Below are 17,999 nucleotides of genomic sequence, written 5' to 3' on the forward strand. Positions count from 1 at the left end.
TCCTGCTATTGGAAAATTGCATATATATCTACTGTTTTATCCAACTACAAAAGGCACATGGAGATTGCATTGTTCTGCTGGTCTGACCTTTTTCAATAACATAAGTTTTAATAACAGTCAAGGCTATTTTCCTAAGCTTTAAAGCTACATATCTAGTACATATGACCCCCACCCCTACTCCAGTCTAGGATCAGAACTGGTCAGCCAAAGTTTGTTCAGATGACTTTAGTTATCTGCCGTTAAGATAAGATATTACTGTTTGCCTCATTCATCATAAGGTGCTTAAAAAATGTTAACAGATTTCTCTATTTTTAATGACTCCTAAACATTACTGAAGGCTTTATTTTAAGAAGTCATCTGCAATTTCAACACATCTAATCCATAGTCACTGTAGATTAAGCTTTTCGCCACTGCAGGCTACTAGGCACAGCTCTAGGACTTGTAATATGTGAACCACATCGAGACAGCTATTTTGCTGTGATATAGCAGTATGATTTTTTTGTTAAATGCCAAATTAATATTACTGGTTGAAAACACATCCCTTGAATATTTAAAAACATTCCATCCCTGTAATTTTAGTTTGAGCTGAACATTTCAAATGTATAGCGTCTTGCTTATTATGAGATCATGCACTCAGGCTCTTGAGAAGAAGTTGTTATGGGACACTATCGACTTTCGACTCCATACATAAGTGTCAGTGTCAAGTTTGATAGCCTGTTAGCCAATCTTCAAAAGCAGCGCTTTAAAGAAGTTGTGTTGATGATGGACATCGTACCCGAGTCTTTAATATGACAGCGGTCCAGAATAATAAGTCTTATATATTGATAGTTAGTCCGGTCCCATATAAAAAAGATTTCCTTGCAAAACACTTTTATGTATTTCAAATAGATATTGATCATATTATTTTTACATATTTCTGTACTGTGTTTATTTGCCCTTTCAATAACGTAACTACATGTATATCATCGTGACCAACAATATCCCATCTGTGCCTATATTCCAGCACAGTCTACCATAAACCCATCTCTAAAACATGCAAATAGCAGTTTTCTAGCTTTGAAGATTATTCTTTTAACAAATCTTGGTTTAGCTTTTGACATAAAACAATCCACTTATAACACAAATCCTGGTTCAGCAATTACAAGAAATATTTTACCATCTTTCATCAAGATTAAGCAGCAGGCAAATTTATTAATATTACTTAAAAGACTACCTGTGATCTCATAAACTATTGAAGCTTTTTATGACCAACCTGAATGTTATCAAATAAATGTACGTTTCTATCCCAAACAAGGATGCTCACTGTCTAATTTTAATACTATTACTAGATAGCAGTGTTGTGTAGCATCTACAGACAGTGGAAAAACATGTGGTTCCATCAGCAAGGACTCCTTAATTCAAACTTCAAATTCAACTACAAATCATTATCATAACAAATTTAATCAATATCATATATTTTAAAACATAATTAACAAAGAAATCTCACAAGAGCTTGAAATACTTGTATGTCTGTGTACCTGGCGCATAGAAATATTTATGCAAAAGGCATGTGTTATCAGCTGCGATTTTTATACCTCACTTATTTTTTGGTATTTTTGAATAATTAAGAGGCTTTCAATATTTAAAAATATTATGAAATGATAAATGTTTTAAAATAGTTCTATTTACAAAGGGTTAAACCTAAGTGGGACACTGGATTCATTCTCCAGGCTGATGGAAGGAGGAAATAACAGAGAAAGAAGCCATCACAGCTTGTTGGTGTAGATTGTGACCTCTGTGTGACCTCTGGTGAACCTATAAATACCTGCACAACAGAGGACTGGTCTAGAGATATGGACATCCAGAGTTAGGAAGAGTAGAGAGAAAGATTCATCTGTAAGGATAGGTGTGTGCAGGTTTTAGGTCAAATTAAACACATTGGATTATATACAGGGAGCAGAGATTCTTAAGGAACAAAACTGGATCATTAACTAGGAATAAGGATCCATCAAAGAATAGGATAAATTATTGGGAGTAAAGATCATTTGGTAACATGACAGCATTAGTAGGAATAAGGGTCCTTTGGTAACCAGACAGTGGGAGTAAAGGTCCTTTGGTAACCAGACAGAATTAGTGGGATTAAGGGTTCTTTGGTAACCTGACAGAATTAGTGGGAGTAAGGGTCCTTTGGTAACCTGACAGAGGGTGTAAGGGTCCTTTGGTAACCAGACAGAATTAGTGGGAGTAAGGGTCCTTTGGTAACCTGACAGAATTAGTGGGAGTAAATATCCTTTGGTAACCAGACAGAGGGAGTAAGGGTCCTTTGGTAACCAGACAGAATTAGTGGGAGTAAGGGTCCTTTGGTAACCTGACAGAATTAGTGGGAGTAAATATCCTTTGGTAACCAGACAGAGGGAGTAAGGGTCCTTTGGTAACCAGACAGAATTAGTGGGAGTAAGGGTCCTTTGGTAACCTGACAGAATTAGTGGGAGTAAATATCCTTTGGTAACCAGACAGAGGGTGTAAGGGTCCTTTGGTAACCTGACAGAGGGTGTAAGGGTCCTTTGGTAACCAGACAGAGGGAGTAAGGGTCCTTTGGTAACCAGACAGTGGGAGTAAGGGTCCTTTGGTAACCTGACAGAATTAGTGGGAGTAAAGGTCCTTTGGTAACCTGACAGAGGGTGTAAGGGTCCTTTGGTAACCATACAGAGGGTGTAAGGGTCCTTTGGTAACCAGACAGCATTCATGGGAGTAAGGGTCCTTTGGTAACCTGACAGAGGGTGTAAGGGTCCTTTGGTAACCAGACAGAGGGAGTAAGGGTCCTTTGGTAACCAGACAGTGGGAGTAAGGGTCCTTTGGTAACCTGACAGAATTAGTGGGAGTAAAGGTCCTTTGGTAACCTGACAGAATTAGTGGGTGTAAGGGTCCTTTGGTAACCTGACAGAGGGTGTAAGGGTCCTTTGGTAACCTGACAGAGGGTGTAAGGGTCCTTTGGTAACCGGACAGCATTAGTGGGAGTAAGGGTCCCTTCCTAACCAGACAAAATTAGTGGAAGTAAATGTCCTTTGGTAACCAGACAACATTAGTGGGAGTAAGGGTTCTTTGGTAACCAGACAGCATTAGTGGGAGTAAATGTCCTTTGGTAACCAGACAGCATTAGTAGGAGTAAGGGTTCTTTGGTAACCAGACAGAATTAGTGGGAGTAAGGGTCCTTTGGTAACCTGACATCATTAGTGGGAGTAAGGGTCCCTTCCTAACCAGACAGCATTAGTGGGAGTAAATGTCCTTTGGTAACCAGACAACATTAGTGGGAGTAAGGGTCCTTTGGTAACCAGACAGCATTAGTAGGAGTAAGGGTTCTTTGGTAACTGGACAGCATTAGTGGGAGTAAGGGTCCTTTGGTAACCAGACATCATTAGTGGGAGTAAGGATCCTTTGGTAACCTGACAAAATTATTGGGAGTAAGGGTCCTTTGTAGCCAGACAGAATTTGTGGGAGTAAGGGTCCTTTGGCTACCAAACAACATTAGTGGGAGTAAGGTTCATTTGGGAACCGAAATTGATTTTTAGGAGTAAGGTCATTTTGAGGTCAGGTGAGATGACTAGAAACAAGGGTCCTTTGGGAACTGAAATGCTTTTTTGGGAGTAAGGTCATTTTGAGATCAGGTTTGTTGACTGGGAGTAAGGGTTCTTTGGGAACAAGACCAGTTGAAAGGCTATCAGTGGTAACTTTAACAAGATAATTTAGATACATCTGATTGGAGTCCAGGGAGAAGACTGGTCAGCTGTATGCATCCATAAAGTCTGCATATCTAGTATCATTACATCAGGAAGGTCTATAACATTATTTCACTAATTAAAATTTCAACAAGATTTCTTAAATTATTGTTATTTTTCCTAGCACAGAATGTAGTATGATATTAACTTGCATACACACATATATAGGACAAACAACATGACATACATCTGGATCAGATCAAAATAGCCTATTAGTATTTATGATAGTGATATTTCAAACTTTTATACATTTAATGACCAAGGTGAATATGTAGCATTATATTCAGTAAATATAGTTTCCTGGTGTAAATGTGTTACCTTCCCTCTTTTCCATGGCCCTCAACCTTTAGTGCAGCACAACCCTCTACCATATACACACATTACATGTTTGGCATACACCTTTACTAGTTGGCTGCTTTCTTGTTTAAAAAAAGCTAACTTAATACACAATGCAGAAACACTCCAAATGTCTGTGATTGGGAAGCTGACACATGAAATGGCAGTTTTTAATTTCTTTTCTAACATACATGTTCAAACTCTATGTCACATTTCATCACTTGGTCATCTTTAAACTTTGTGAAAACGTCCATTGATTTTTATCATTCCCAATAACAAATTACCTCTCCTGCTAGTACATTATACCACATTCATGTTTGCTCAATTTTTTTGCATCCAATATCAGAACACTGACTGATGTGATTTTACCAAGATTTCATAACCTGCTGTATGTCAGCACTGATCTTGTTGATCTAATGATAAATATGGAACAATTAAGAAATTAAAATATTTTGGCAATTATCTGTGTTCCAATGTACAGCATGGAGGTTGAAGTATTTCTTATAAACAACAACAACAACAAAAAAAGTCAGAACAAAACCCTTCCACTCCACGTCATTAATGATTCCCAATTTCCTGAATAAAAACTCAATCACAATATGTGTTAAAATGAAACTGACTAATCCTAAATCTCTCTTCAAGAAATTGGGAATTACACTATCCTAAACATTGCTCAATGACCTCAGAATCATTGAACTGCTTTAAAATTGATGCACTAAACACACTATCATGAACAATTTGAACTCTAAAAGCTTACTATCAGAAAATCTATTTATAATTTGAAATGCAGCAGGAATCTATAAGTAAATGGTAAAATATGTAATTCTAAGGATAAATGGTAGAATATTATTGACAGAGCCTTAATTCATCTTTAAAAAGTCTACCATTATTGTTCACCTATTTCTATTGTTATTGGAGGCAAAATATTTCAGTTGGCATTCATAATGAATATGACTACAATGGAAATGACAAGTGATAGCACACTTCATGGAATTTGTCATTTCCGGATTTTGGCACTATATGTTATCTATAGAGCTGAAGCCCACCATTTAACATTGATTATCACCTATGCATGCAGGTCCATGTAAGGTTAAGTAGATATTTTTTTTTTTAATTTGAAGCTGAAGATATGAATATTTTAATGGATTGCACACAATGACAGAAAAGGTACTAGAATTAGTCACTAGAGACATTATACTATTCTTGTTTACAATTTACCATTTTACCTGACTCTTACGCTGTACATTATAACACAGTATCTGGTTAACAGATTACACACAGTCTATAGCTAATCCTCTAATCTAGAACATACCAGGCCAGCCATTCATGAAACAATCTTAACAATAAGCCACAACATTTTTAGTTTTAATGCAAACAGATGTGTTTAGTTACTTTAGCTCATTTCTTTCATTTTACAAACCATTAATTTGAATGTACAAGTTAAACTGAATCAGTTTTATTTGAAATTCATTCTATTTTTTCTGCGAAAACAAATATAAATATACATTTCAACATTACTGTTTTTTAGAAAAAAGTTGTAAGTGAAAAATGTGACATTAATCATTCAGTGAATGTAGTTTTGTTGTGAAAAAGTGTGCAACTGCAGTAATAAAAATTGTTTTGACTTCTGTGCTTTTTTTGGACTAGGGTTAAAACTGTTTCCTGACTGGTGGGCATCTGTAAGAGTTTGGAAGGGTTTTGATCCTGCATTCAAAAAACTAATTAAGTAGGGTGAGCAGAAGCACCTCCTCCATTTGTTTCCTCCATTGAAGCCACGCTCTGAGCCTTCTGAAGTTTTCGGTTGCCTTGCGACCTTGTCCGCTTCAGCTCGGGAGGATGTGGTCGTTTTTGCTTTAAGCAGGTTGGACTCATACACACACCATTTATCTAGTAATAAAGTTGTGGGGAGAAAAAAAAAGGACAAAAAAAATTGAAAATAATTTCTCACCACCAAAATAACACCTGTTGGTATCTAGCAAGTTCTCATCTGGAAGTTTGTAGTAAAAAATAAAACTTCCTCATGAAAATTTGCAAAAATTGGATAAAATGTTTGAATACAATACCTGATGCATAACTGTACACCTAGCATTAGTTTGTTAAAAAAAGCAGGAGATATGTTTTCTGCTATATGTATATACTACCAGGGATGGGAAAACCAAAGTTATCACACCAAAGGAAAACAAAGGCTTAATCAGGGAACACACACAGGAACAGGCAAAGTAAGAACATAGGTAAAAGCTGTACACATCAAAGGGAGGTAATCACACATGCATCTACATGTATCATGCCGTTCTATCAGAAGGATCAGTCAGTCGCCCTTCACCCTACGGACAGATTATCTTCAGCAGGTACAATCAGCCTAATGAGAATGATGTCAATATTGCTTATCTTATAGCTTTGTAAATTAAATATGTTTTTCTATGTCTCGTTTTAACTAAGAACTACCTCGCGTAGATTGTAATGCTGAAGATAATCTACTACATACTAATCTACCCTCTAACTAAAATGAGAAATAACACACGTCAGTCCTATGTCATGACATCGTGCCGAGTTTAGTGCATGCATTTACAAGTTTGGGCCACATTCTCTTACCCTGAAAAATCCAAGAGAAAAAAGAAGAGATGGAAAAAATATATGTATGGAAAAAGAACAACCGCATGTACATACAATCAAACGAATCGTACAAAGACATGATCATTAGTCGTGTGCAATGAAGAAATACATATTATATATACAAGCTCCAGGTCATCCAACCAAAATGAGGGGTTATAAGGGAGCAAATATATGATGAGATGCTGAAACGACAGACAGATGGTGTGAGAAAAGGTGAGTTATTTAGTTAGCTAGCGGCTATATCGTCAGCAGTAGTAGACATACCCATCCCGCCTCCATGGCAAATTTCTTGAACAGACATCTGACGAATGACGGTCTTTCCTTTATCATCGGAGAGGTCAATGACCTCTATTTTAGGTCGGGTCCGCTCCTCATTTTCCTTGCCTAGCACTATGGATTTAACCTTAACACTCATCCTACGTAGGAATCCTCCAGAGTGTACATTGGGGTCGACGTCGTACGTGTCTCCGTGGGAGTCTGGGTCCTCCCTCACTCCCCCAGTATCACTACCTTCATCCCCTGAATGGTCTGGTTGGGGGTCAGTTTCTGCATTTGCTAAAGACAAATCATTAAGATTTGGGGGTTTGACTTTTGATTTCTTTCGGGAGAATTTAAATCCCTTCATTGAAAGTTTGCGTTGTCTGTGATGCTCTTTTGGAACCTCAACTGAGGAAGTTGTTTCCACTTCAGGGTCAGAACATGAACGTTCCCGATTTATTTGAATGTTGTCCTGATTATGCACAATTTCGAAAGCTTGGCGGACACGACTTGGGTCAGACAGAGTTTTACCGGCTGGTTGTTTTTGCACAGTCTTCAATGCATTCTCTGAATTTGATTTATGTGGATTTAACAAGGAGAAATGCAGATGTTGTTTCGAGTCAGGCATGGAGATCCTGCGATGTCTTGGGGGCCTAGTGGGTACTGGTTCGTCAGCGATGTTTTTTATCTCCTGTAGCATGTTTTTATCCTGCATGTTTGCAAGCATCTCTTTGTTGTTATTGTCCAGGTCTTCTGCCATTGAAGCTTTCTCTGCACAATCAATGTCTTTAAGGAAAAATTTAGTTTCTTTGTGAGCACTATCCTGAGTAGAACTCTCCTGTATGGCAGTGAGACCAACATCGGGATGGGATTGTATTTTCTTTCTTGATAGGTTGGGGTTTGGGCTGGAGGGGGGACTAGACTGAAAACATCAGAAAATAAAACAACAATGGAAAACAAAATCAAAATCAAACCAAAATGAAAATAAATGAAATTAAAACATGAGTGCTTTAACAAAATGATAAAAACTAAATAAAGCAAGTTGAGCAGGTAAACATAAGTTAAGGTGCGTTGTGATTTCTACTGGATAGGCTGACAATACAAAAATTATTCTGAATAAATATGGAAACATTCTTGGGTGATGTAGGGCTAAGCCAGCTATAAGCACATTGAGGCAATGCTACATGTATACATCACGTTATATATAAGCATGACAACAAGGAATCAAAATAAACTGAACATCCTAAATAAATATATCCCTGGCAATATAATGGTTTCTTAGTCCTACACAGATAATTCAAATCTGACAATTCTTTGTAAAGATGATGATGATAATAATAAAAAGACCAATAATGAAAGCCAAAAACAAAAATTGTTTCTAAGAAACTGTTCTGCATCTAAAAGCCAGCAAATTGAAAGATAATCAATCAAATAATAATAATTGAAAGCTGCCAAAGAAAAAAAAATATAATAGAACCCCTGAAGGACTGGAGTTGTCTCCCTGGAATGGGGCTTTCTCCATTGAAGATGATTTTCACACACTTCTAAACATGTCTAAATACATCAATCAACAGTAGCAACATTTGTAATGAAACCATTACGTAGTATAATTAGTTATGAACTATCATAATGCTCAAAGTTTTAAAATATATATGTGTATACATATATATGTCTGAAATCTCTAGTTTAACAATGTCGCTTGATCACAGAAATTACCAGGCTAAAATTCTTACACAAGGTTTGATTTGTAATAAACATTCTCACTGTAACCACATAGGGTACATTAAAAGCAACAGAACTATTGTCCTAGAAAGGTGGTCAGATGTTTCTACCCGAAGATTTTACAGGGAGAACAATGCACTGCAGTTGTAAATGTTGTTATTTATCTAACAGAACAAGTAACAGGAATGCTACATTGTTCAATTTGAGTCATTCAGTATGGTCTATATCTAGGAAGTTTGAATGTACTGTATAGCATTGCGATGATTTGACCTTGACCTTTGATGCAATGACATCTGTGAAATAGTTAGGAAGGAGGATCTCGCTCTCCCATAAATGAGAATGTTACAATACATTAACTGGACAGAACAATAGGACTGGTTTTATTCAATGATAAAGATTTAAATGTTCAGTGTCTAAACAAGAATGGTGTTCAGTACTAAGTTACAAAATAAAATGCATTGCATCATTAGGTGACAAAACACTAGAAGGTCATTATTGTTTGAGTCAATCTATAACATATATGATGTACACTGTCCTGTATCCAATGACGACCAAACTTTGGTATTAAACTGAGATGTAAGGAAAGTGAAAGATAATGATCCATTATACAAAGATAAGGAAGATTCGATTTCAGGAATATTTGGGAATGATTCAAGAAATGGTCACAGTGGTCAATTGAGTCCTGGGCTGTATTTCCAACATATGCAATGGAGAACTTGTGTTGCTGTTAGTATCCATGTTATTATGTACCCTTTGAGCATGGACTAATCTAAAACAACTACTTCACAACTGAGATTTACAACTGTGATCAAACTACATTGTTGAATGATGCAAAGACACTCCAGTATGTGTTTAAATATATCAAACTAGCTTTTATTTTCAATCAATTAAAATTGTTGAAACAAAATTATTTCCAAATTTTACATTTAATACTTTAATGCTATTGATGGTAAGTTGACTAACTGACTCAGGCCTGAACTGGTCTGATTTCACCTCATGTTATTAACAATATGCATTTCAATCCGCAAGTAAATAATTTTCTATCCAGTTACCAAGTTTAAATCTCGTGTTATTTACCTGTATTAGTTTTGAGGTTTTTTGTATCTAAGAACAGTGGCAACAGCTTAAAAATAGGTTATAGTAGTGATCTGTTACACAATTTTATTCCAAATCAAACCAAGATTTATAGAGTTTCATTTACGACAGCTTAAGCAGCAGCCATACTTTATATAATGCAGTTGGAACTATCATTATATACAGTCAAACCTCGATGATTCGAACTTCGTTGATTCGAATTTCTCGCTGTATCGAACTTTTTGCTTGGTCCTGAATTTTCTCACTATATAACACTACTAACGAAACTATGTATGATTCGAATTGTTATAAATCGAAGTTTTCGATGTATCGAACTTTTTTCATGGCCCGTTAGCTATGATATTATAGGTAATTGACATCTCATGATTCGAACAAAAAAATTACCTGTACTGACCACTGGACAGGTGTTTGTCGTGACCCCTGCGGCAAGATTTCACACCTCTCCCCCAAATGCCCTGACTGACAATAGGGATAACGATAGCGTGTGTTGTCACTCCCGGTCATGGGGTTTATTAATAATCAGACCAAATTGATAGATAAAAAGTGTATTTAGAAGCCATGACATTTAATCACTCCTGTAAAACATTTCGGTAGTCGTCTCTGATAATCTCCGCCGCCATTGAAATCAGCGTTCGGTGAGTAAATTTTACGGAACTGTAAAACAACCGGACCAATTTCAAACACAAACAATTAGCGATGGCTTCACTCATATTCAAAGTGTCACGTTTCAAACTTATACATAAATATCCAAGTAAATCGATTATTTGTCATTCAATCATGCATTCTCCAACCGATCGGCATTCCGTATTTTATATGCACATAACGTAAACGCACGTGTCTTTAGCAGAAGAGCCTAACGACTTACGTAAGTGTGCATTGTACTTCTTTTGTTTTATCTGTTAAACGCGATATAAGTGTTTTGTAACCGATACATATTTTGTTTAATTAATAAAATGCTTAGGTATAATTAATGAAAAGAATTTTTATTTTGTTGTGTTTGAGGTATAAATTAACTAAACTTTTCGATGTGAGCCTGACAGGCGACGATCAACACGAAGACACTGAGGACATGTAACGTTATTAGATATGGTCATTATCAAGAAAACATCGATCTATTGTCAACCATGAATAATTCGAAGTCCCGCTGTATCGAAGTTTTTCTGTTAGTCCCTTGAACTTCGAAACATCGAAGTTTGACTGTATTTACTCAATGCAGTTTGAATTATCATATCTTTCTCTTTTCGATGTTAGTACTAGCAATCAAATTTTAAGTTAATGTCGTTATAATTATCATCATTGATTTCATTTTATTTAATGTCTTTATAATCATTATAACTTATCTAATGTAGCATTAGCTGTTCATAATACAATTCAAATTTCATCAATGAAGCTAGTCCTTGCAGTTCAAGTTAAATTTCATTAAATTTAGTAAAAGTCATCAAACATATTCCTGAACGTAGTCACAACTATGAAATTTTAATCAATGCAATCCTAGTAATAATACCAATTTTTAATCGATACAATCCTAATTATGATATTTTTTTATTAAATGTAGTCTTAATTGCTATATTTCTTTTAGAGTAGTCCTAATCATAATATTTTATCTTTACTTGATGTATAATTGAGTATAATCATAATATTTGTCTGCATTCGATGTGGTCCTAATTAAATTCCTTTTATTTAAAATAGTCCTAGTTATATCATCCTTCTTACCTCAATGCAGTCCTAATTATAACATTTAAAACATTTATAATTCAATAAGTCCTCATCATTATATTTATCTGTGTTTAATGTAAGATTCAGTATAGCTGTTCATAGTTTAATTCCAAGCAAATTTTGATATGGTGAATTTTAACACTCAAACTCTTTGGACAAATATGAATTGATGTACAGGAATATCTATCTAATGTTAGTAAAACTAATCCAATTACCATTATTTAACTAAGAAGCAATCAGTATGTTAAATAATTTCATTTCTTCATAAAAACAATCAAACTTATGATTATTTTGTTTTTTCTCTATTTCTAAAACAATAACAAAATGTCCATTTTCTGAATTAAGCTATGAAGCAGCAGTTGTTAATTACTTATCATTTTCACATTGTTTCAGCATGCCCTACCGAGATTACAAACATTTCCACTTACTTGATCATTGATAGGTGATCGACACCCGTCCTCTGTTCCTGATCCATCCGTATTTGGCTGGGGAAACTTTTTGCCCCTAGGGGACCGGGGAGCCCGTTGATAGGGGTCCATAGACCCTTTGGGAGAAAATGACAAAATATTTCATTTTAACAAAAAAAAAAAATAAAAAAAATTAGCAAGCTTCTCAGAAAATGAACATCTTCAGCAAAAAGAAAACAAAAAAAAATAAATTTGTATTTATGGGACAAATAGCATTTCTTCTGATTAAACTCAACATTAAGCAGTAGTTTTGTGAATAACTTTGCATCAATTTATTTTCATGAATGAATTTTAAAAATAGGTCACGATTTTTGGTTATGAGAAAGAAATTCTTTGATGTGCCTAATACCAAACACAGGTACTCACTCTTAATTTTGCCAGGGTGACCACAGAAAATATTTTATGGAATTTGCTAGTAGGATAATCACCACTCAGAAGTACTAACAGACTTCATCTTGTAAATGTTTTAATTGTTTTTCAAATCTACGTACATTTGATTTCAAAATTATGCAACAGCTGAATAATATTTAACAATTTTTCTTCTTGTAAATGTTAGGGTTGAATAATATCTTCTCAGTTCTCAGATAGACTCACTTACCATATAAATCAGGCGTCCCCAAATTTAACAAACAGGTTTTCTGCAGGTAATCTATTATTGCAAGCCCCGATTCATTACCAAATGCAAGTCTGTAATTAAACAAGGACAAATCTAATGTCAATTATACATGTATTTTCACACAATTGATATGGCCCAATTGATGTATACCATCTTTTAAACAGATCTTGTGGGATGCATTGCCTAGGTTAATACTGTTCAAAGTATGTTGACTATATAAGTATGTTGACTATATAAACATTAACAGGCCCTGTCTAGGCATATGTTGACTATAAACATCAGCAGGCCTGTCTATGTATATATTGATTCTAATATAAACATCAGCAAAGGCCCTGTCTATGTATATTGTATGGCTATTGACATTAGTTGACCATTTACTTTGATATATCTATGCTTTTGTTCCATATAAGAACTTTGATATATCTATGCTTTTGTTCCATATAAGAACTGTCCTGTTGATGACACTGGTTATTGTCAGGATGTTAAACCCTAACACAACATACAGTGTCCTTTCATGTACTTACAAACCATAGGAAGAGTTCATGGAAATATTTGTGATGTTGCCCGGGTGTTCGTTGTCCAGCCAGTTGAGCAGACACACAAGATCAGGGTAGAAGCCTGCACTGTATTTCTTGCTGCCCGGCCGCACCTTTAATGATGTGCCCGTCTCTATCTGTAATACACAAGACATATTCGTAACACGTTCAAAATGTCACAAAAAACACATATCAACAATAAGATTACAGACATGTTAGAAGGTCTCCTCAACATGTTTGAGCTAAACTTGATTCTAAGTTACTACTTACATGGGTCTAATATTAAACATATACATTATTTTTGATATTATGAAACTATCGTGAACTTTGTTGATTGTTGGGCTCATGAGATATTTTGTAGACAAAATTTTGTGGTCAAGCATGACCTTTAACCATTTAACCTTGAATGATGACCTCCCAAACTTAATAGAAGCGACCTTTACCTTAGGAACATTTAAAAGTCCTATTGCATATCTGCATAATTATTATAAAAGTGTGAAATTGCAGGAAATTTGGCCTTCTGTAGAGGCCCTTAAATGATGTAATTTTTACAGTATATTCTGGTTTCTATTAAGTAAAAGATGACCTTGACCTTTTTGGACCCTATTGCATATCTGCATATCACAGCACATCATGATGTAATATTTCAGAAGTGTGTGACTTTTTGGAACGATTCATATGATGTATTTTGACAGTAAATTCTCAGTTCTATTTTTAGTAACAGCAACCTTGACTTTATAAATTTACAAATCCCTACAGTGCATTTGCATTTCAAAGAGTATCATCTTGTGCAGAAAGTTTGGGCCTTATAGGAAGTATTTCAACAACATATTCACGGTTCTATTTTTAGTAATAGTGACCTTGACCTCAAAGCTTTTTAAACCCCTACTGTACATCCTCACATCACCATGTAACATCATGTAAAGCTTCAGAAAGTTTGACCTTGAAGTTGAGATAATCTCCGTAATCTCTGGAGAGTGCTGACGGACACCATGATTACTAAGGGCAACCGGCATGCTGGGTCCTAATTATACTATACAAATATGATGCCTAATGCCTGTACTGTTATTATAGAATTGTGAGATTTTTGGGAAAGGCTTATTATTGAGGCAGAGATGAGCTGGCTTTACGTATGTTTAGGGTGAGATACTTAAAAGCACTGTTATAAACTTCTATGTAAAACACTTTCTGTTGGTCGAGATGGTAACATGCAGGGGTGTTTAGTGGGAGGAAATTAGGTGATACCCGGGGAAACTCGCATGGTCTGAAAGGAGACCACAATATTTTTCACATTGGATTAATTCAACTTTTAGTCTATACGAAAACATGCATTATCTCGTGTTACTCTATATTATCCTTCACCATGTGACTTAATGAAAGACCTTATGATGAAAGACAAATCATATTTCACCTAAACAGAAGTGGATCAAACTATTTTTTTACGTGACAAATATAACCATTTCAGATTGCCATCAAACACATAAGTTAAACTTCACCAGAATACATTTTGTGCAAATTTGTCCATCAGGTATTTCCAAACGATTAAACCTCCTTTTTTTCGAGAGAATTATACTCGGACATAGCATCACAATGCAAGATAATTGTCATGAAATGCTCTATATCATAGAATAAAACGGTCATTAAATGCTTTAAATTATAAGATAATTGCAGTGACATGCTGTAAATTGTAACGTAATTGCTGTGACAAGCCCTATATGAGGTGCATTGCATGGACTTGTACATTACAAGATACATTTTATGACACACTTTAGTCAAATAATTTGCAATGAACGCACTACACACTACATTATAATATGACTGTCACCACAAATTCAATATTGTAATGATTGTCACCATATACTGTACATTTTTATAAGAATGTCACCACATACTGTACATTATATGATTGTCACCATATACTGTACATTGTAATATGAATGTCACCACATACTGTACATTGTTATATGAATGTCACCATATACTGTACATTGTGATATGAATGTCACCGTATACTGTATATTGTAATATGAATGTCATGACATACTGTACATGGTGATATGAATGCCCTAGATTAATGTATAACACGAGATATTGTACATTACATGATAGCGGCCACCAAAAGCTGTATAATGCGAGATAACTGCCACCACTATACTACAATTACATGCTGTTTATTGGAAGAAGAATGTCACCAAATGCTGTATAGTTAGCATAATATCACTTCATGCTGACTATTCTTATATAATTTTTGACAATAACTGTATGTTAATAAATTCACTTATATAGTCTAGGGAATCATGGTAAAATATAGATTGTTAGTGAGACATTGTTGGAAAGTCTATTAATGGCAGCCACTCTAGTTGGGAGTCCATTGACTATTTGAGTGTTAAATGAGGTGGTCTAGATCATCCATATATTCAAAATTAGCCATTCATTTGGTGAACAAACACATGCATGTGATGTACTCAAGATTTTAACCTTGATAGTTGTGATTACATTGCTAATACAGTCTATGTATTATGAATGCCATCACATACTTAATTGTTTACAATGCCAAAATAAACATGATTATCAACAATAAACTACCACTAATTGTTACTGTATCCAACCTTATAAGTACAGGAGTGATAAAATCATAAATCATAAGTAATACAGGATATATATAATACATTATTCAGAAGCCAGTGGTAAGGAGGTGGAAGCTTTCCAGATGACATCCATTAAATAAATTAATTACAGATCCAATTTAAATAGTTATACTATAGCTCCAAAGCAGAGATCAGGAACAACAAGATGATGTATTACTAGACATTTGTTTTATTTAGACAGTTATAAGGTTGGATTCAGCACCAGACTTACTCTACTAGAGCAGGCATTCAGCAGGTGGTGGGGGTGCGGCGACTACTTACTTTGTTACTTACTTTGACGCTGTCTGATGTGTTACTTGAGTAGGAACCCATACTACCACTGTGCTGTTGTTGGCTCACCACCGCCAAACTGGGTTTGGGGTAGTCGTAGTCGGGAGAGTCTAGGTCATCATACACCTCGTATATAATGGAGATATCTAATCCCTGTGTTAATGTCAAACAGAAGAATAAGAAGCAGGAACACAGGATATGGCGAAGTCCTGACATAAACTTAGTGTATTTTCAGGTGATTTCCTAGATTCATTTTTATTACGGACTATCAGTGATATCAAGCATGTGAACAAGGCTTTTTTTATGACATTAACCAAAATCAAACTAATTTTCATTAAATTGGAAAATAAGCCCCCTTCTTCATTCTCGAAATCATTTATTTCAAAATAGTGAGCTAAAAGTGGTCCCAAATAGGCTCTCCCTAAGCTTAAATACAAGACTTTTTGGTCCAAGTATCCTGTATATAAGTCCCTGTTTGTGGGGCTACAACTCGACAATGCTAACATTACAAATTGCAAGTGACTGAGAGTTCTGGTTGACCTCTCCCAAAGTGTCCCTATGAAATTCTGATCCCAACTTACTACAACATCAACTGTGATTTCCTGTTTCGAGTATTTGAAGAGAATCACATGAGTAGCTCCTGCCACACACAACATCCGACTCTCCTGGCACAGGTGAATCAAATAGATAGCAAACGGGTCATCATCCTGTCCTTCTGTCTGCTTGAATTTTGGTTTTTCAAATATTTTGGCAGTTTTTAACTTGTACAACACTTGTAATGTCACTGAAACAAAGGAGAGTACAACTGTGTTACAGCTTAGACAAAATGAAAATATGACGAGAAAATCAATAAAACTGATGAATGATCCTCCCCACTTAAAAACCACGATCACAGAGACCTTAACCTTAAGAACTGAACACATACTGCCATGGCATTCACTACATATATCCATAAAATTTATTGACCTACCTAAATTTTTGAGTTATATCTTGAGACGGACAAACCAAGAAGACTATAGTATTAGCTCTACATAATTTTTAGGGGAGAAAAAATGTTTTAAGCTTCATATTCTAATTTTGTTGCAAATTATTAAAGACTCAGTATGTAATAAAAGTTTACAATGTCTGATTGGCTAAAATACTTAAGACATTTTATGTTTCCATCGAAGGCAAAGGGAAATAACTTACCTGATGAAGCATCCCAGAATTTCATAGAACCATCAGCATGCCTATAAAAAGAATATGTCAGAATAATTGATATATTCCTGAAATAATACTGATATACATTAACAATTAAAAAGGTTCATCTTCCAGAGAATTGATTGAAGAGCTTCAAAAGATTGTCTTATAATTCTTTCAATTAATTTAAAATAAATTAACGTCTGTTCCCAATGCCATTTAGAAAACAGTTACATCCAATCACAGACACAATGAATTAAAATATTCTACAGTGACCTTGATATTTATAATCTGCAATGTAAAGCTTAAGTTTGGATAGTGACTGGTTATTTCCTGAGAAAACTAGACAAACAGGTTGCTAGCTGAATCGTGCTTGTGCAGTGGATCAATGTATGGGCATGGTCACCCCCAGACATCTTACCCCGTGATCAGTATTTCTGGATAGCTACACGTTGTCGTTCCCCACTCGCCTCCTTTCACCGGCCAGTTCTGCAGAATAAATATGCATTAATTTCCCCATGATACGAGGTTTCATGATACGAGGTTTTAAAACTAAAATTTAATCAGGAAATTATTTTTAAATACAAACTCTATCTCATTTACATCACAGAATGACTGACCAGGCAAATGGATATAAAATTAATAGCAATAACAATTTTTTTTTTCTTGTTCCATACACCAAGTTCAAAGTACATAAATATATTACAATTAAGGGAAACTCAATTTTGATTATATCATAATATTCTATTTAACATGTACAATCATTATCCAAGTAAAACAATCTACTT

The 17,999-nt window shown here is 35.1% G+C and overlaps 1 protein-coding gene across 4 annotated transcripts in view; it reads right to left on the reverse strand.

Moving 5' to 3' along the window:
* The window catches only part of LOC117327885 (syntaxin-binding protein 5-like), a 103,864-nt gene that overhangs the window by 14,914 nt on the left and 70,951 nt on the right, over nt 1–17,999 (reverse strand). For 2 of the 4 annotated variants that reach the window (XM_033885114.1, XM_033885113.1), the window contains exons 13-20: nt 17,633–17,700; nt 17,221–17,261; nt 16,614–16,816; nt 16,024–16,185; nt 13,103–13,251; nt 12,561–12,649; nt 11,924–12,039; nt 5,837–5,978 (exon numbers count right to left, since the gene is read on the reverse strand). In XM_033885114.1, the coding sequence (XP_033741005.1) occupies nt 5,837–5,978; nt 11,924–12,039; nt 12,561–12,649; nt 13,103–13,251; nt 16,024–16,185; nt 16,614–16,816; nt 17,221–17,261; nt 17,633–17,700 (970 nt within the window). Of the gene's footprint in view, nt 1–5,836; nt 5,979–6,968; nt 7,885–11,923; nt 12,040–12,560; nt 12,650–13,102; nt 13,252–16,023; nt 16,186–16,613; nt 16,817–17,220; nt 17,262–17,632; nt 17,701–17,999 lie in introns of all 4 variants that reach the window. The other 2 variants (XM_033885112.1, XM_033885111.1) reach the window with 2 other exon arrangements.

The sequence above is a fragment of the Pecten maximus genome, chromosome 5 (assembly GCF_902652985.1).
Source record: "Pecten maximus chromosome 5, xPecMax1.1, whole genome shotgun sequence".
NCBI classification, from domain to species: domain Eukaryota; kingdom Metazoa; phylum Mollusca; class Bivalvia; order Pectinida; family Pectinidae; genus Pecten; species Pecten maximus.